This window comes from Pollicipes pollicipes, unplaced genomic scaffold, assembly GCF_011947565.3.
Source record: "Pollicipes pollicipes isolate AB1234 unplaced genomic scaffold, Ppol_2.1 Scaffold_7262;HRSCAF=8765_pilon_pilon_pilon, whole genome shotgun sequence".
NCBI lineage: Eukaryota > Metazoa > Arthropoda > Thecostraca > Pollicipedomorpha > Pollicipedidae > Pollicipes > Pollicipes pollicipes.
Genome location: NW_023597055.1, coordinates 16,417,298 through 16,437,280, shown reverse-complemented (window position 1 = coordinate 16,437,280; position 19,983 = coordinate 16,417,298). Strand labels below are relative to the sequence as shown.

Sequence of the window (19,983 nt, the reverse complement as noted above, 5' to 3'; positions counted from 1 at the left end):
TCGACCAACAAGCGCGCGCTGCGTCGGCTTCGCACGGCCTGCGAGCGGGCCAAGCGCACGCTCTCGTCGTCCTCGCAGGCGTCCATCGAGATTGACAGCCTGATGGAGGGCATCGACTTCTATACGTCCATCACCCGCGCCAGGTTCGAGGAGATGAACGCCGACTTGTTCCGCGGCACACTGGAGCCGGTGGAGAAGTCGCTGCGCGACGCTAAGATGGACAAGGGCTCCATCCACGACATCGTGCTGGTCGGCGGCTCGACTCGCATCCCTAAGATCCAGAAGCTGCTGCAGGACTTCTTCAATGGTAAGGAGCTCAACAAGTCCATCAACCCGGACGAGGCGGTGGCGTACGGCGCAGCTGTGCAGGCGGCTATCCTGCACGGTGACAAGTCGGAGGAGGTGCAGGACCTGCTGCTGCTCGACGTGACGCCCCTGTCGCTTGGAATTGAGACGGCCGGCGGCGTGATGACCGCGCTCATCAAGCGCAACACAACGATCCCGACTAAGCAGACGCAGACGTTCACCACCTACTCGGACAACCAGCCAGGCGTGCTGATCCAGGTGTACGAGGGCGAGCGCGCCATGACCAAGGACAACAATCTGCTCGGCAAGTTCGAGCTGACCGGCATCCCGCCGGCGCCGCGCGGCGTGCCCCAGATCGAGGTCACCTTCGACATCGACGCCAACGGCATCATGAACGTCTCGGCCGCCGACAAGTCAACCGGCAAGGCCAGCAACATCACAATCACCAACGACAAGGGCCGCCTCACCAAGGAGGAGATTGAGCGCATGGTGAACGAGGCTGAGTCCTTCAAGCAGGAGGACGATGCACAGCGCGAGAAGATCGCCGCCAAGAACGCGCTTGAGTCGTACTGCTTCAACATGAAGTCGACGGTCGAGGATGACAAGGTCAAAGACAAGATTTCGGACGCCGACAAGACGGCGATCGTCGACAAGTGCAACGACACCATCAAGTGGCTGGACGCCAACCAGCTGGCGGAGAAGGATGAATTTGAGCACAAGCAGAAGGAACTGGAGCAGATTTGCAACCCCGTCATCAGCAAGCTGTACCAGGGCGACGGCGCTCCGCCTGGCGGCGCGCCGAAGGGTGCCGCCCCGGGCGCCGGTGGGGCTGGCGGCTCGGGCGGCGGCCCGACCATTGAGGAGGTCGACTAAGCGCAGGCGCCACCCCGTACGGCTTTCGACAGTTTGGCTCGCAGCTGTGGGAGCTCGATTCTATTCGCTTTCATTGAGGCAATGATTCGTGTGATAGCAAGGCGTTGCGTTGTGATTGGCTGCTATGCTTAGTCGGGACGGATAAATGGTGTTACCTGCTATACGGAATTATATGTGTAGCGATTCCATGCTTTACCTGATTTCAGTTGTACTTTGAAGTTGTCCGATGCTTTTTTGTGTACTGTGCGAAATAAATCACTTATGTACCTTACTGGGTAGTCTGGCGAGCATGTTGAGATGTCATATTTTCTGTTGGGGGAGCAGCTTAGCCACTGGGGTGGCAGCAGCGGCGGTAAGAAGACTTGGCGCGATGTGCGCTGGCGGGCAGACTTGGTTTCGCCGGTGCGTGCTTGGTCTCGCTGCGATGAAGCGCTAGCCCGTTCTCGCCGATGTCGCTCGCGCATGGCCGCATTCTTGCGCTCGAGATCAATAACTCAACAGTTCTCTCGCGCGGTTGACTGCCGCGTGACGAGGAGGCCGCTGGGCCAGAGCTGCCGCACTGCGGGGGGGCGGCACGCCGCGCACCAGGCGTCGGATCCGTGCGATAGAGCGGGCTTTGGCTGAGGTCGTCACCGTGGCGCCGCCTTGGTCTGGCCTGGTCACCACGTCATGTGCTGGAGGCTGCACGTGCAACGTGTCGTGCCACCTGTTCAGGTGTGCTTACTGGGGCGGGGGCTCCGCCGTGGGTCGCAGTGTGATAAACAGGTACCAGAGGACACTTGACAAGCCATTGATGCATGATGTCCGCGTGCCTAATGGCGAAATGCGGACAGTTTGAGCAAACCTGTAGACCTGCAAACCGCAGGCTCCCGAGCCCGACCACACCATGCACCGACAGGACGGGAACCCTCAGACTCAGCTAGGCTGTGCGCCGTTTGCCACATGGTTTGGACATGCAGTCTTGGTTGGCTGGTAAGCCGTTAACAGTAGATCAACCTCCGCTCCAGCGCACTAAAGTGCACGTATTTTTACCTCAAATGTGATTAACTGATGAACCCGGACGGCACGTGCATATTAAGCCCCAAGTAACAAACAAAAGAAGGCTGTCATTCCCACCCCAAAGACAGTATCCTTCTCGAACCCAACATCCGAGGACCTTCGCCAGGAGCCACGGCCCCAGCGTCCTGATAGCCGAGACACAGTCCCTGACCGCCACCTGGCGGTGCAACGGCCGCGGCTGCTGTTGCCACCTGGCGGCGGCGCCCCGACTGGCACACCAAGCTTGGCAGTCACCTGCCCCCATGAACCAAATGTCCTTACAAAACGTGCCCGTCGCTGTGGTTCCAGACAAAAGCGGATCTAGCCTGGAGCTTTTTTGTGTTTTTTTTGGGGGGGGAGGGGGCAACCGTTCATAGCCAGCTGGCTGGTGTGGGATTCGAGGTCCAGTGCATGATGCCTTTCGCGAGTACCTAGTAGGGACACCATTCAAAACCGAAAAAGGCACCGAAATGCTTTTGAATCCTAAAGAGAAGTTAGAACAAAACAGTTATAGTTAAAACAGACGGTAAGTAGACGAAACTTTTATAAAGTTCTGGGAATGTGCCTAACATACTCCCAGAGTTTTTTGGAGGGGGGGGTAAGACCCCGTGCCCCCCCCCCCCCCCCCCCCCAGGATCCGCCTATGCTTCCAGATAACGAGCCCCGCCCTCTTCTTGCGTCGCAAGCGGAGCGGTATAGTGTAGATGCGACGGCGGCCGCACAACTTCCTAATAATAGGGATAAATTGGTGTGATATTCTAGCAATCCCCCGGAAAGGTGTTGTGTCTGTAGGGAAGCATGGTAACTTGTACCTGTGCGGTAACTTGAAGGGCGGATCCAAAATCTGCCTCTCGGGCCCAAGTCACCATTGGGAGAGAGGGCAGTGCGGCCCACCCAAAAGGATACAAATTGACACCGCACCGCAGGTAGCACATGGCTGGTATAGTTACGCGCAATACGTGCAATGTACACTATAGAAATGGCAACACTCCATCATCTTAATAAGGGCACGACACCTGGGGCCCGCGGATGACAAGCCGAGCCGACCGCACCGTCGCCAGCATCCACGATTTGAAAGAGCAGCCTGCTACCCATCACTATTGAGACAGCTGACCTTTTCGCCTGTCTCGCTTCCGCGTGGCGTTTTCGGCGTGGGTCTGCAGTGACTGGGGCGGCTCGGGACACAAAATGGGGTTTGGGGATTATCCAGTCGAATTTAACCCCAAAGTCCACGGGCCGTACGATCCGGCACGGTGGTATGGAAAACGTGAGTGCATTGCTGCTGCTGCATGATTGCATGCTTTGATAGAAAAGTGCCTTGACACCGCGCAATGTTTGTCGAGCCATTTGGTTTTACCATTTTCTCACTTTTATAGCGCCGTGAGGTGAAATGCACAGCAGTGTGAAGGAATGTAACAATGAAAGAGACAAGAGGCTGTCAGATCTGATTATTACAGTGCTCCGGGTTCTTAGTCTCATTTCAAACCTAAGAGGAACTGCAATAATAACATAGAGAGCTCCCGAGTCTTGATGCTCTTCAAGACATGAAGGCCATGAAATGCATCTTGCCTCACAAGGGGTTTACACAAACAAAGTAAGTAAGTTTGTGTAAGGAATGATTGCATGGGCATGGCATGGGTTAAGGCATGTTTGTCTTAAAATGGGTTTTCCAGTCTTTTTTGTATGGGATATACCCATTGCGCCAAAACAACAGAAAGCTAGTGAGAAGCTTAACGCAGCTCATTCCACATGTGTATATCATGCATGTGGACAAGTGCTTGTGTGAAGTGCTCAAATGTGACAAATGTGACTCTAAAAGTGCTTTGCAAGTGCTCAAATGTGACCAAGCAGCTGGTGCATCCTGGAACCCAAATCATCTTGATTGTTGGACTAGGTGTTTTAACAAGCCAATTCTAGGCAGTTTAAAGTTTCAGTGCCCTCATGTAATGAGAGCTAGAAGCAGGCATTTCAAAATTATCCACAGGTATATGCAGGATGTAAGGATAATTACATGCAATGGGAAGTCTGGCCCTTCTGCACCCTTATTTCACACAATCTGTTCCCCCACTTATCCTTTATCCTTCGGTCACAAACCGGGACATCCGAGTTGTTGGGCTAATCTGCCAAGCCCCAGCCATCCATATTCAGGGAGGATTGCCACCTGGTTCGATAATTATTGGGTTTTTTTGGCAACAGGAGTAGCAGGCAGGTGAGCTTTCAGCTAGGGGTGGCAAGGGCATGGGGAAATGTTGACATTTCTGCCACTGAGCTGTCAGATTTTGAAACACTGGGTAGAAGGATGTGCTCTGTCATTTACTGAGGTCAGTGTGTACTTTTTCCTCTTCACATCCATTCTATTGCATGTCTGCAGGATATTTTTAAACACTGGTGGAAGGATTTGTCCTGTGGTTACTTAGGTCGCTGGTGTACTTGTTTTACTCTTCACATCCATTTTATTGCATGTCTGCAGGAGATTTTGAGTGTACTGATCATGTCAAGTGAGCAGATTTTCTCTGAAATCTTGTCTGCAAAATATCAAGTGTCAAAAATACCTCTTGTCACCACACAGGACGCTAATCTGGTTGCTGTTCACATTCATGATAAGCATGCATAGTACATCATATTTATTTGTACAGCCTGTGATCCAAATCTAGCTGCCCATGTAACATATGTGGAGGATGAAATTGCTGCTGTATCCTAAACAAGCCTGCATGATGTCCTAGCAACACCCTGTTCTGATCGTGTTTTGATCTGTGACAATGGCTCGTCCGTGTTTCAGCCGACACGCCACTGAGCCAGGTGAAGTTGGGAGAGCTCGGAGGCTGGCTGGGCCGCCGTCAGAAGTCGCCCCAGGCCATGACCGCCGCCATCAGCCGAGGTCAGTGGGCAGGTCAAGGCCAGGTCACGCGGCGGAACGCCGGTGGTCCACGACTGATGGCGTCTGTCATACATCCTCGGTCCCGTGGAAATGTTCCCCGGACCAATTTGAAGACGGTTCATGTTCACACCGCTCAGAACTGCGTCATTGGGGGCAGGCCTCAATGACGTGTAAGGCAGCCGATTTTCGTTTGTTTTTTTTACAATGGACGCTGTTTTTCAAGACGTTGCATCCACGCATAACGGTGCACAGCGCCACAGCCGCTGCGCTTCCGGAGCGCCGTGACCACCGTTTCGGCAAGGCCTGCAGCGTGCTGAACGGCGTCCCGCGGGCGCGCGCCGTCGGGCAGCTTCCGCTGACCCATGCTCTCCGCCGCAGGCCTAACTGGCGCTGGCTGCACAAGTACGTGCACCCGAAGCGGTCGGGCCTGGCGCCGTTCCCTGCAGGTGATCGTCGCCACGTCGTCGCTCTTCTACGTGCTGAACTACACCAAGATCAAGGCTCACCGTCTCCACAAGTACCACTGGTAGCCTGCCGGACGCCGCCCGGTTGGAGTGTAGTGTCGGTCTGTTGAGTGCGTGCCCGACCGGTTCGGGCCGGGAGAATATACGGGTGCAGCGCGGGGCGGCTTTGTTTGGAGAGTGCTCAACAGGTCGGCGGGGCGGGTGAGCTCACCAGAACCGCCAGGCAACTGCGCGCGTCGTGGTCTTGGAGATGGTTTGAAAAGGACGCAGTCAAAGACGCAGGGCCACGTCCGGAGACGGCTTGGGGTATATTCGCAGTGACCCGGACGACGCAGACTATTCTGTTGACGTCACTAATGACGTTCATAACCCGTAGGCTCTTCGCCGTTCGGGGTTCGCAGCGACTTTGGCAACGATTCCCACGTGGCTGCTCAGTTGCCGAGAGCATAACCTTGCCGAGAGCAAGTTTACATCATTCGGAGCACTCATAGTACCCGCAAACAGACGTCTTTTGTGTTTGCATGCGCAGTTGTTACCGGTTCGGAGATTGTAACAAACGACAAGGCGCGCTGAGAACACGGCCGGAGAGGATTCTACGCAACGCCGCGTAGGATACAATGTGACTCGCTGCGTCACGTTGGTCTGACTGGCACCGCGCACGACCATACGACCAGAGTGCCGGCTGGGGTGCTACGGCGCTCGGATAACGCGCACGCACCGCATAGCCTGCGCGCGTAGGCCAGGACGGTAAACCGGGGTGACTAGACGCGAGGAACGCTGACTTGCTGAGCAACGCGCTGTAGGCAGGGAGGAGTGCTGACAGGCAGGGGAGCCGGGCGTGACCTCGAATTATCCATTCTTGACAGGATATTTGAATGTTCATGCTCCCTGTATATAGCGTATATGTAGGGGCTGGGCTCCCAGCGTCTTATGCTGGGAGGACCGGTTTATTTGTGGTGTCAGCGTGTTTGTTGCCATTTGATGGAAAGGATGGAACCCAGTAGAGCTTGTAGTATCAGGGTAAATCAGCACCTGAAACCCCACGCAACGCCTCGGAACACCCGCACGTCACAGGACGGCGTTGTCAGTGGCAGAAAAAAACGTCCAGGACGCAGGTCCTTGTCACGATCCATACGCAGTGCCAACCACAAAAAACAAACTCGTAGCCCTAATCCTGTGTTGTGTATTGGTTCCGACACCAACGCGCGCATCAGAAGACCCAGACCGGGCTGGAGACCAGTGCGACCACCGGGCGGACACAGCTCGCCGCATCCCGCCCCGCCAGCCGTATCCCCTCTCCGTCCGTCGCGTTGCCGTCGACCGGCCTGCCACCTGGCGGCGGCGGCGCCCACTAAACCTTGATGGCGCGTAGGCTGTGGTTGAGCTCCTCGAGCTTGTGGATCTGCCGGATGAAGAAGTCGCCGTACCGCTGCGCACCTTGGTGTCGGCGATGTGAATCATGTCGCCGTCGATGTAGAAGTCGATCTGTCGGAGAGTGCCGTATGGGAGAGACACGGCCACGGAAGGCTGACTGTCGATAAAATCCCCTAGCAATACTCCCTGTACATTATTGGCATCGATACTTCTAATGGCCAACTCTCCGCGAATAATTGATATCGCAAACTGTCCATAACATCGATGACCTGGACGTTCACACATCCCGAGTCTTGTTTTCATATCGGCGCGGGTGCCGTACTGTCCCAGTTCATTCGTGACCGTTCACATGCTTTTTGGGTACCCATCCATCCTTCATTTATACATACATACATACATACATACATACACACACACACACACACACACACACACACACACACACACACACACACACACATATATATATATATATATATATATATATATATATATATATATATATATATATAGATATATATATATATATATATCTATATCGATATATCTATATATCTATATATATATATATATAGGTGTATATACATACACACAAAGATGTACATATATATATATATATATATATATATATATATATATATATATACGCAATTGCAGGAGCCATTAGCGCCGCTGTCCTGGATGGAAACCACGATTGGTGGCGGCTTTCCGCGGCGGGATTCGAGCTCGCCGCCACCCGATGCGAGCCAACAAGTGTCACCGCTCGGCTACCGTTGACGGCCAGCGCCTCACCTCCGAGTCGGACTGGAACTCGCCGTCCAGTCCGGACGTGCCGCGCGACCACACCACGTTCTTCATCTTGTGCTTGAAGCACATCAGGTAGCTACGGAACACGTCCTGGCCCAGCCCCAGGAAGGCGGACATCTTCTCCACCGGCATGGTGGTGTACAGGCGCAGGTAGCTGCGAAAACAAACGGCACCAGCAGCATCAGCGGTGCGGCTGGCGACATCCGAGAGACGGCAACACGCGGTCCATCCCACACCGCAGCGGCCAGCCTTCCAGCTCCCACACCGGCCAGCCGGACCCAGGGGCGGCTCGCCGGCGCCGACAGCAGCCCCGCGGCCCATATGCACCCCGCCCGGGCGTGCCACAGCCCAACCAGAGGCGGTGTGAGGACACGACGGCGGGCCTGAGTACTGCGCCGGGTCACCACACGCAGTGAAGCCCGGCTCCGGCAGCTAGCGCGCGCGCACCTCGCGTCATCACCACCACCAGCATCAACATCACCACTTCCATCACCATCACCACCGGCATCACCACCGCCACCGGTATCGCCTTCAAGATCACCATCATCATCATTACCATCACCACCCCCAATCACCATCGATATCACCACTACCATCATCGCCGTCATGACCATCATTATTACCATCATACTCACCACCCACGAGCATCAACCCCGTCATCATCGTCAACGCCTCCACCGCCCAAATCCTTGCCAGCATCACCCACCTGCGCATGATGGTATGCTGACGTCCAGGTAGACGGTCTGGCCCTTAGCTTCGGAGGCACATTTCATGGCGGCTTCGTAGGAGCTGTGCCGCGCCACCGCATCCAGAAACACCTGCTGGTCCACCTGGTGGAGCAGACGGCGTCAACAGAACTGGCTAAGAATAATGACTGACCGTTCTGTTGGCTCAGTACCATGACTTACCACACCGACCGGCTGCATATCTCACTGCCTTTGACGGACGTCAGTTTGTCTCTGAGCAGGCCGGTCGTCTCCCCGTCCCCTCTCCCAGGCCGGTCGTCCCCCGTCCCTTTTCCCAGGCCGGTCGTCTCCCCGTCCCCTCTCCCAGGCCGGTCGTCCCCCCGTCCCCCTCTCCCAGGCCGGGTCGTCTCCCCGTCCCCTCTCCAGGCCGGTCATCCCCCCCGTCCCACCTCCCAGGCCGGTCGTCTCCCCGTCCTTCTCCCAGGCCGGTCGTCCCCCTGTCCCCTCTCCAGGCCGGTCGTCTCCCCGTCCCCCTCTCCCAGGCCAGTCGTTCCCTCCGTCCCTTCTCCCACGCCGGTCGTCCCCCCCGTCCCCTCTCCCAGGCCGGTCATCCCCCCCCCCGTCCCATCTCCCAGGCCGGTCGTCTCCCCGTCCCTCTCCCAGGCCGGTCGTCCACCTAGTGTCCCCCTCTACCAGGCCGGTCGTCTCCCCGTCCCCTCTCCCAGGCCGGTCGTCCCCCCCCCCGTCCCCTCTCCCAGGCCCGGTCGTCTCCCTCGCCGGCGGCCATCATCATCACCTCGTCCATGAAGACGGTCAGCTGCTGCTTCTGCGGCTCGCGCAGGCTGCCAGCCAGGCCGTCCAGCGGCGGCGGCACCGGCGACAGGAACTTGGGCGACGCGAACGTGAAGCTGGTCTCGCACTCCTGCCGGCGCCGGCGGTCTGGTCAGCGGGCGCGCCGCACGGGAGCGCGTCACCGCCCCGCACGGAGGGAGCCGGCAGCGGAACGTCAGAAGCTGTCACCTCAACACCACCACCACCACCTCACTTCTAGTGTCACCACCAGGAGCTCCATCACCAAGCACACTGCTAAGTTCTCTCGCGCGTTGCGACTCGCCGCCGCGACGCTGATCCGAAGTTTGCGTTCATACTGGCTGACGTGACACGTGCGGGCATCTGAGCGGCATCGCTGTTATGGCTCGTCCAGGCTACCCTTCAGCTGCAAACGGGGCCGGCAAAAACCCATTGGCGTATTGTTTTTTTACATTTGGAGGTACTTTTGTCTTATCACGGGGTCTACAAATACAAGTTTTCATTTCTGATGAGCCATCAGGCACTAATTTTCAACTTATTTCGTTCAAATGGAGCGAGAGGGGGCGTGGCTTGCGCGTCTTCTTGAAGAGTACGGTTATCTTATTAACACTGACTCATTGGCGAATTGGCGAAATAACAACGGCGAAAAAAATCAATGGCGAACATTAACACTGGTGACAGGTGGCAGTTTTAGGGATCGGTTGACAAAAACACGGGGCTTAGATGACTAATGATTACATATGAAGTGAAATCGACGTGAACCCGTACGTTGGTTGGCATCTGGCATCTAACCACCCGCACCACTCACGAACTGTGTCGGTTGGAATCGACCAACACCTCCCAAACCACACCTGCAAGCAGTCACGGTTCTGAACAAGAGGGGTAGCCAGTTGGGGGATGGGCAATGACCCAGAGTGCCCGAACCCTTTTGTAATAGGACAGCAGAATGCCAATGATGATCAGCTGATAATTTGTTGTGTCACTAGCTCCTGCACCCATTTCCAGTTGCAGGCAAACATAATTATAGCAGTGAACAAATCATGACCATGTTTAACATAATACAACTGCCCCACAGAGGCACCAAGGCTCGCCGAAGCCTGCAAGAAAGGCTGGGATGCCGGGCGCCGCTCTGTCGCGGCCAGGTAACCATGGCAACCCACCCACCTCCCTGACTCCGCGGGACATCTTGAGCATCTTCTCGTGGTACTTGTCGTTGAGCTGCGACTGGACCGACTCGTCGATCGACTGCGGATGAAGCACCAGGCAGACGGCCAGCAGCGTGTACATCTGGTCCGTCTGCTTGTTGATCTGCGGCGGGAGCGGCCGCCGGCGTCACGGGGAGGGGGAGGGGGGGGGGGGGGGGGGCGTGGCGGAGAGGGAGAACAGGGAGGTGGAGGCAGGGTAAAATTCCACCTAATGAAACGATTTGTACGCAGATCTCAACAATTTACACAGCAAAGCTTTAATACAATTGCGCTTCCTGTCGTGGAAAAAGAATATGAAGCTGCAATCAATTATTGTAATGATATTCAATTCCAGAAAAAGCGACAGCCGGCCCAGTCACGGCCTTTTCACGATTAACTTAACTGAAGTCATTCGGCCAGCAGCATCCCTTACAATGACGAGAAAACCACTGTGGATCAGAACAGAGACAAGGACGGAACAAACTAATGAGACGCCACTACAAGCGGGCCCAGAGAAGCTATCAGAGACAGATGGCCGTCACAGAGCCGGGAGGCGAGCCACTGACGTCAGCCGACTGACGTCACAGAGCCGAGGCGAGCCACTGACGTCAGCAGACTGACGTCACAGAGCTGGGAGGCGAGCCACTGACGTCAGCTGACTGACGTTACAGAGCCGAGGCGAGCCACTGACGTCAGCCGACTGACGTCACAGAGCCGGGAGGCGAGCCACTGACGTCAGCCGACTGACGTCACAGAGCCGAGGCGAGCCACTGACGTCAGCAGACTGACGTCACAGAGCCGAGGCGAGCCACTGACGTCGGCCGGCTGACGTCACAGAGCCGAGGTGAGCCACTGACGTCGGCCGACTACACGATGCCTGGCCATCACCCCACTCACATGGTCCGACTGGTAGCCGCGCCCCTGGAACTGCTGCTTGGTACGCTGGATGTACAGCAGGATGTTGGAGAAGGTGCGGATGGCGTCCGCGTAGCGCCGCATCATCAGGTAGGCGAAGCCGACGTAGTAGTAGGTGGTGATCTGGCAGGCCGGCACGCGCGAGTACAGCGCCTGCCGAAGACGGTGATGGCGATGACGGTGGCGACTTAGTTGGACGATTCTTCACAGCTCCATAGTTGGACGATTCTTCACAGAAGCTCACATAGATATGGCATGGGTGATCTGCTAGTGGCTGTAAACACGCCTGGCGCTCTGTGCCGAATCGACCCTTTTACCTGATGCTATTGAATTATGCACAATTTATTATTCATTAACTCCGCCACACTCAACGCCGCTTCCACCTGCACATGTACAAGAGACTAATACCATTCCCTGTCCACTAGTGAGCTTACTAATAACTAATACCATCCCCCCGCAATCCCCTGTCCACTAGTGAGCGATGTTACGGAACCGCTCCGGCAAAAGGTTAGGTTAACTCTGGTTTGTAAGCCCAAAAGAAAATGCATGTATATATATATATATATATATATATATATATATATATATATGCCATATAATATATATACCACTGCTTGCCATATAATATATATATATATATATATATATATATATATATATATATATATATATATACTGAGCCACGTTTTTTACTGTTTCCGTCAAATGACGTGCCACACTGGTAGCTCATGCCCCCTGGTGTAAAGGGCGCCTTTGCTGTCCATGTTAACCACTGAACTTTACAAGCATGCTCCAGAGCGGACCACGGACCGCGACAAAAGGACACCACACATTCCACCAGCACGCCTCCATTCCTCGACCATAACTTGATTTCAATTCCGATTTCCACATGCATCGTTGTTTGAACCACTTCAAAACCAACTGACAGCAATCATGGCCACCCCTTTCCAAGTGGTTTGCCACGCCAAAGACGCGACTGCGCACGGTCGCACCTTTTTGTTGAGCTCGATGTTCTCGAGCACCTTGATGGCCTGATAGTAGTCTCCGAGGAGCGAGTGCAGTCGCAGCAGGCCAATCAGGCTGAAGTAGCCCAGCATCTTGTACAGTGGGTGGCGGCCGAACTCGCCGGCCGCCGAGTCTGGATTGCCGCCGCTCGTGTACACCTGAGTGCCGGCAAACCGGGGTTATGGACGACTGTTTGGTAACCGGTGGTTATGGACGACTGCTTGCCACCTGAGACCGGGTTCCCGAGGTCATAGACGTTTGTATCGCCAGAGGCCGGGTTACCACGGCCAGCCATTTGTGAGCACCTACAGCTGGCTTAGCACCGCTGCTGTGCACAAACGTTGGGTGGCGGGGAGACCACGGGCACGCGCGGCTTGCTCGTGCGCGACAAGTGGGAGGAACGGCGAGGGCACCACCGATCGCCGACAGCTGGCGTGTTGCCGTCACCGGCCGGTCACGCCAGAACGCACTGACGGTCTGGGGCGCCGCCCCGACACACCTCCAGCTGCTGGTTGATGTTGCTCTTCTCCACCAGCGAGTGCAGCACGTTCAGGACGCTGAGCACATTCCAGACGGTGGCGTTCTCTCGCAGCTGCTCCAACTCGTCCGGCGACTTCTTGGCCAGCTTGCTGCGGTACTGCGTGAACGCCTGGAACTGTGGCACGCCGGAGGGTGTTGTGAACCGGTCGAAGGGGGAGGGGAGGGGAGGAGCGGCAGGCGCACTGCTGCAGTGTCCCGCGCGCCAGGCCAGCGCCGTAAACGAGAGCACGGGTCGGGCGACGGGCCAGCGCTGGCTTCTCCGTGCACCGAGGCGGCCGGTGGAGGACGCTCAAGTGGACAGTAGTGCGCGCATATTGGTATAGTTTTGTCGAAACGCGTCGAGCTGGTATTACGCAGAAATATTCCGAACCATCACCCGGTTTTAAATTCTCCGGAATGTTCAGCAGAAGTGGTTGTGACACGTGACGAATGTGACAAAACTCACTTTAACAGCCGCAACCGACATTTCAGGAGCGGGTCTGAAGTGAGCCGACATCGATATAGCCTCCTTCGGCGATGTGCAAAATAACAATGCCATTATCCGGAATCCCAATGCTCAAAACAGCTCTCGAATGTTTTGATTTGGTGCTCTCATAATTATTTGGTACATCTTTTATATCACATGGCGTATAATTATTTCGTGCTCCCAAAATATCGGAACATCTTTAATGCGACAATGCCTATCATCATATGCGAAAAATGCCCCATTTTTCCCAGACGCGCAAGGAATTGCAAAATACTCCACACCGTAACGTGCTGAAAACAAAATTGCTGGCGAACAACTCATCTCTGCGTAGTGCACAGATCCCTTCCTCAGAATCTAGCCACCGCCTAACTTGCACGAAACGCAAAGACATCGGTTGGCCGTACCTGGTAGATGAACTCGTCGATGATATCCCACAGCCACTGGTTCGGCAACTCCAGGTTAATTGGCGTCTCCGTCACTGCAACGCGTCACAGAGCGGTTAACGGGCCAGTTAACGGTTAACAGAGCGGTTAACGGTGCAATAACGGTACGCTGTCTGACCCAATGGATTTCGCTTCGAACTGAACTGGCGAAATTGTAAAACGGAACGGCTGAGGCAGACGAGCGGGCTGTTGAACTGTACAGCTCTGGTACCTGACCTCCAATCGGAAGCACGAAAGCTTGCGAAAGAATGCTCACACATGTGTTTATGTAGTCAATCCCTGCAAAATGCTCTACCATCACGCGGAGCAAAAGCTTCGGCAGCTCCATAAAAAATACGCTTATGACTACCATGAGCACACAATGACCACGACAGTCAGAGCATCCCTACATTCATATATGATCATCAGCTCACCACTAGACTAACTCAAAAACAACATTAAGCCACATTTAACACGATATGCATATACAACAACGATACATATAAACGACTCTCTTCACGATGACAAATCCATCAGCTTCCCTCACGCCGACACGTCCGTCAGCTTCCTTAATGCCGTCGCTGTTTTTTTCCGCTGGGACCACGCCCTCTTAAGCAATGATGACGCACAGCAGTCAGCAGTGTGCAGCCAAGTGACACGTTTGTCCCAAACTCACACAGAATCATGTTGAAGAGGCTGCAGTAGTTGAAGTACGAGTGAAAGCGGTTCTCGATCTTCAGGTTGGAGGCTGGCAGCGCGTACAGATGCCGAAAGTACAGCTCCTTGTACAGGATCATGAACATCTGACAACATGATCCGACTGTGTACAGGCAGGCTGCATATGCTCTCAAGCTCCCAATCAAACAACAGCACCACTAACAATGTTGAGATGATTGTGATGGTGATGATGATGATGATGATAATTTGAGCTTTAGAGCTCGCTGACTGCCCTAGCCATATTGCCCATTTAATGTTGAGATGGAATCTGTACACTACAGAGAGCACAGGAGAGAAGTGTAGTTGGTGCTCAGTACCATGCACACTTCCATGCCTTTTAAATGGTAAGGATTAGTTAATGTCCAGGTTAAGTATACATGTAATGCTGCAAGCTTATCCTGGTATGACTCACCAGTGTCCAGCATGTAGTAAATAAAGAAATGTGTGCATACATGCATGCATGCATGAATGAATGAATGAATGAATGAATGAATAAAGAAAGAATGAATGAGTACTTATATATATATATATATATATATATATATATATATATATACATATTATATATACATACATATATATATATATATATATATATATATATATATATATATATACATCAGGAAACCACAAGATGCATAGTGGACTCAGTCAAAGCTCTGACAAAATATATACAAACACACACAGCCATGAGCAGCTGACAGGACACCCGCTGGCCTTTGGGCCGTGTTCCTACTCTACACCCAGCTGCGAGCTGCCAGAGCGGCGGCATCTGCTGGCGCTGCGGCGGGCTGCGGTGCCACCGGCAGCGCCGCTCACCAGGTTGCTGGGGTCGTCGCCAATGTAGGGCGCGATGTCGGCCGCCTCCGGCCACGGCTGACCCTCGAAGAACTCCTGTGTGATCCTCGGAAACCTGCGCACAGCCGAGCGCACATTCACAACGAAGCTTTTTCTTGCCGATGGTCACATCAGGCCAAGCAACAGCTAATGGAAAACACGGCGTTTACTTCCGAGAACAGAGACAAGCCAGCGGCGGCCTACGAAAAAACAAACAGCTTCTTGTGAATGGTGTCATACATTCTGGTAACAGCCCAAAACGACTTTGCGTGACTCACCGTAACCCTCTGCGCTGAACACGCAACTAAGGTGAAACACAGCAGTATATTACGTGCTACTTGAAGCTGCGACGCCTGGGCCGGGCCCACGCTACCGCGTGCAGCAGCCGGTCTCAGCTCAATACTCACTCGTGCTCGTACAGCTGCTGCACGTCGTCCACGTTGTTCTCGCGGATCATGTTTCGTAGATGAACGACAAACTTCCGCACCGGGTCCGGGACCTGCACGTGCCAGTTGTGTCATGTGCCACGCGCCAGTCATGGGATGCGTCAGCGCTGCACGACGGTAACGGTGAGGGCGTGATGGCCGTGTGGTCAGCGCCTTCCCGTACGCGAAGGGCCCGGGTACGAGACCTGGTTGCGACATGCCCACTCTGCTGAGGAGCTTTGATTCTGGGATCAGAGTTATGCCTACATTCCACATACCCATCTGACTGAATCATGAAACACTGATTAGCCAACACTGGAATTTTACTTCTGAACTGCCGCAACACCGAAATTTTACTAATAAATCTGCATGACAGGATTTAAACCCAACTCTACTTCAACAAAGATCAACTCAAACTGTGTGGGAAAAATCAGCGGAATATTCTGGTGGTGGCATGTATATGGCCCACACAAATGAAGACCATCATGTCTTCCAAGACAACTTCCCACCCGCTAAAGCCAACACTAATCAACTGTAAACACACAAGCTTGCTGTCCTCAGGGTACGTCTTCACATACCAGAAACTGTCTTGCAAATAAAAGAGGTGCAAAACACCAAACATTTCCTCAACACATCAAACACTGTACATCTGTAATAGCTACAGCCGCAATACATTCAAACATGGTGCAAACTGACCTTGTACTGGCTGAACTGGCGCTCATACTCCAGGTCAAGCCGTGGGTCACCTGTGTGGCCCTCATACGAGCTGTACCCATAGCCATAATCCATCTGTAAACAGAACCAGGCTTTAGATTGGGAACTGCAAGCAATCACACCAACTGTTGTGGAATATTACTTTTGAGTGTGAACTTACCTATATCAGGATATCACAGTGATCTACCATATAGTAGATCAGTCATGGCTAACTGATGTTGTTCACATCAAGCACTTCATTTCTTCCAAGCATGAATGTTATAAAATGCCCTGGTGTTGCCATAACTCAGTTCTTACATGCCTGCTGTTATCATTATCAGACACAAAGTAGACACAATATCATAGTGATTATTGTAGTCATTGTTATGACATAATCCTCCAATCTAGGCTTCCTGGTACCAATGCAAACTGGCCACTATATGACCTAAAGAATATGTAGTATATAATCATTCCAAAAGGCTAAAGAGAAATACATTCATAATTGGGATTACAAAAACTCAACTATATTCAGGAATAGGTTTATCTCAAACACAATTTATGTTATTTCATCTTGTGTGCATTCCAAAGCATGATCTACATTTTTTGTTTAGAGCAGGAGAGGGGAGGCAGAGCAAGGCAGGTGAGTCCATTGCAAGGATGTCTACTTGGCCTACATGACAGAAGTTCACTGAACCTCACCCTTGGATGCACTGAATTTTGGCCGGGTCAGTGTCTATATTGGTACCTGACAATGCAATGTGAAATTGTTCATTAGCTGGTGACTTTATTACATCAGATGCCATGCATGATTGTACCACAAGAATAATTTAGGGACAGACCATCATCTTACCTTCAAAATACAACAATTATGATAACAACAGCAGGTGCCAATCAAATATCCATCTGCCACACTGATGGCACAAGCACTTATCGGATATGGGTTGCCAGGAGTTGGGTGCCAAGGTTGGTCAGGGTGACCGTGGTTAGGAAAGGTTGCAGGTCAACTATGTCACAGCAATGAATAGCATAGCAATGATACTGACAGGTCAGGTGTGTTGCATATCTGGATAGCTCAGGCATTCACTATCATATTCTATTTATGATGTCATGAGTATGTTAATATGATGTTATGAGTATGAGTATGACGGTAAGAGTGTGGACATACCCACTTTATTCTTATTTACAAAACTTGATGCCTCAAAAAACAATTTACCTAGCATGCCCTTTCACAACACAAAGTACCTATGTCTCCCTATAACCACATAATGATTTATTTTAAATTAACTATCAATGCCTGCAATATCTTTTCAGAGCATGTTTGCCTCAAATCACTCACACTAACCTACTCCCCTGAAACATTGGTCATCCACGCATTGAAAATATTGGAGCGATGCCACCGCCATTCCAAATATTCAGCATACCACGTGTACCTGGCTTCACCCCATGCCCCTCCAAGCCACCGAAAAATGGCCGAAAATATCTACCTGACCATATTGTTGCAACGCTAACGGGGCGCCACCCGGAACGACATCAACACTTACCTTCCGAAGACCTGGATAAACTACGATTGGTCTGCAGATCACCGTCTTCAAATCCTGCTGGTCGTTTGTGGAAACGATAGGCCACCACTTCCACAGCGCCCCACGAGATGCAAAGCCCTTCACGACCCAATAAACGCCTCCCACTTCAACACCGCAGCTGTTCCCAATCCTCAGCACGCGGGCAGTCGCGATCGTGGAAAGGACAGCAAGAAGCCGATTGCCGGCATGGTGCGGCGAAATCGGCGCGTAGTATGGCAGCATGTGGCAGCACGCTCGAAGGCATATTCCCGTCACACGCGGGCGATTGCTTCAGCTGCACCCTTCTGCTCACACGCCGCCGCTCGACGCCATCATGAACGAGGCGCCGCGCCGTGATTGCATTCTGCGCTGCATTGGAACACTTCCTGAAGAAAACATTCCGAACCTCCATTAATACACAACAACAAGAGCGACGCAATTTATTTCACAACCAAACATGCAACGTTGCTTGATAATATGCAACGTCATCAATTTGAACCAAGCTACGAGCGTGTATACGACCAGTTCGCTGTAAAGTGCATCGGAAAAGGCGTAACAAAGTGCGGTACTCTGACAAACAAAACACCGCAAGGAACTATGCATCACTCGAATAACACCGAACAGGTCATTTTTACTCCTGCTGGCTCAACAGTTATCACAGCAGACAGCCCAGTCTTACACATGTTATGCCAGCCGACTGCTGGCCGTTTCAAACGCTCAGCAGGCCAAACGGGGTACAGAAGACACCGTTCGCGAGCGCGGAGAAGGATCGCGCATTCCTCGCTCCGTTCGCACGCTCCGCGGCCAGCCGCCGGAAGCACCCACCATGCGCGCGCTGCCGCAGCAATGCCGGATGGTTCGGGGGAGGCGGGAGGGGGGGGGGGGGAGAGGAAGCCGAAGTTGGCTCGATGCGCATCATATCCAACACGGAAATTTGTGCCAACGCCCGCCGCCCGCCACATGCCTCGCTGTTGCATTGCACACGCGCCGACAACCAAAACTTCCTCCCCACTTTCCGTCGCCAGCTACCATGCCTCTGCTCAACATCTACAGCCTGCCACCATGGATATGGGCCATTATACACGAAGCTGAACTAACGCTAACCGGCTTCGCCGCAAAGTGCAAGAAGCCCCTTCGAAGACGGCGACGCTGCGTACTTCGAAAGGAACTGCCCAATGTTGCGTGGTGGTACATGAGGTGCGTGATTGTGCGATGCACAAGCGGTCTACGGACCAGTCATTGGCAAGTTCTGGAAACGACAAACATCGACCCAGCACAACAGATAATTGGATCGGCAGACAGTGGACGGAAGCGGCCATTCACAAAACTGAACGTCTTGGAGAAAAACACTACACAAACCTCCGACGCTGCGCAGGTGGGGTCAAATACACGGCTTGACTTCAATGAACAACGAATTTTTAACACTATGGAAATGACACTACGGAAACAACAAACAAAAAACAACGAAATTTAACACGCAGAAGCTGGATTCTCTGAAGACCGCTGGGCGAGCAACAGGAAGCACCGGTATCTTTGCTGGCCACTCAAGCTATTATGGTGCCGTTTGACTAGTGACGGTGGTGGGTTTGGAAGAAAGCACTTCCAGGGCCACACTGCGCGCCGCCCTTTGGTATTTGATTCGAATCACGGACAAACCCGCCACCACAATCCGTGCAAGCTATTATGCTGAAGTATGCCCTTCACACATATATGCTGAAACTACTTCACCTAGACAAACGACTACGCTGAGAAAGCATGCAACACTTAAATACTCAACTATTACCATCTCTAGGGTACTAATAAAAACTCGTGTTTAGACTAAAAACGACCAGCAGTTCATCTATTTAAATCGCATGAAGGTGCACAAGGTAACTCGGTCGTACTTCCATTATAAGATATCCCTTACCTTGGGCATATGTCAGGACCCATCAATTCAGACATTTCGTCTCAGGCGAGCTCGCTTATTTCCATTAAAATATCTTCA

General features: G+C 52.9%; 2 protein-coding genes across 2 annotated transcripts; one reads left to right on the top strand and one right to left on the bottom strand.

Moving 5' to 3' along the window:
• Nucleotides 1-3,331: 3,331 nt before the first annotated feature.
• Nucleotides 3,332-5,702, top strand: LOC119113496 (putative ATP synthase subunit f, mitochondrial). Its single transcript, XM_037237802.1, has 3 exons — nucleotides 3,332-3,484; nucleotides 4,997-5,248; nucleotides 5,474-5,702. The coding sequence occupies exons 1-3, from the start codon at nucleotides 3,406-3,408 to the stop codon at nucleotides 5,623-5,625; spliced, it is 483 nt and encodes a 160-aa protein (XP_037093697.1). The 5' UTR covers nucleotides 3,332-3,405; the 3' UTR covers nucleotides 5,626-5,702.
• A 1,152-nt stretch (nucleotides 5,703-6,854) lies between these two features.
• On the bottom strand, nucleotides 6,855-18,167 carry LOC119114343 (eukaryotic translation initiation factor 3 subunit L-like). The gene is given in 15 exon segments (XM_037238544.1): nucleotides 6,855-6,996; nucleotides 6,999-7,044; nucleotides 7,726-7,933; nucleotides 8,557-8,570; nucleotides 9,223-9,348; nucleotides 10,401-10,544; nucleotides 11,318-11,488; nucleotides 12,328-12,498; nucleotides 12,840-12,995; nucleotides 13,751-13,824; nucleotides 14,445-14,571; nucleotides 15,305-15,398; nucleotides 15,730-15,821; nucleotides 16,444-16,536; nucleotides 17,982-18,167. Coding segments are annotated over 14 exon segments (1,602 nt in total). The 5' UTR covers nucleotides 17,982-18,167; the 3' UTR covers nucleotides 6,855-6,910.
• Nucleotides 18,168-19,983: the final 1,816 nt, after the last annotated feature.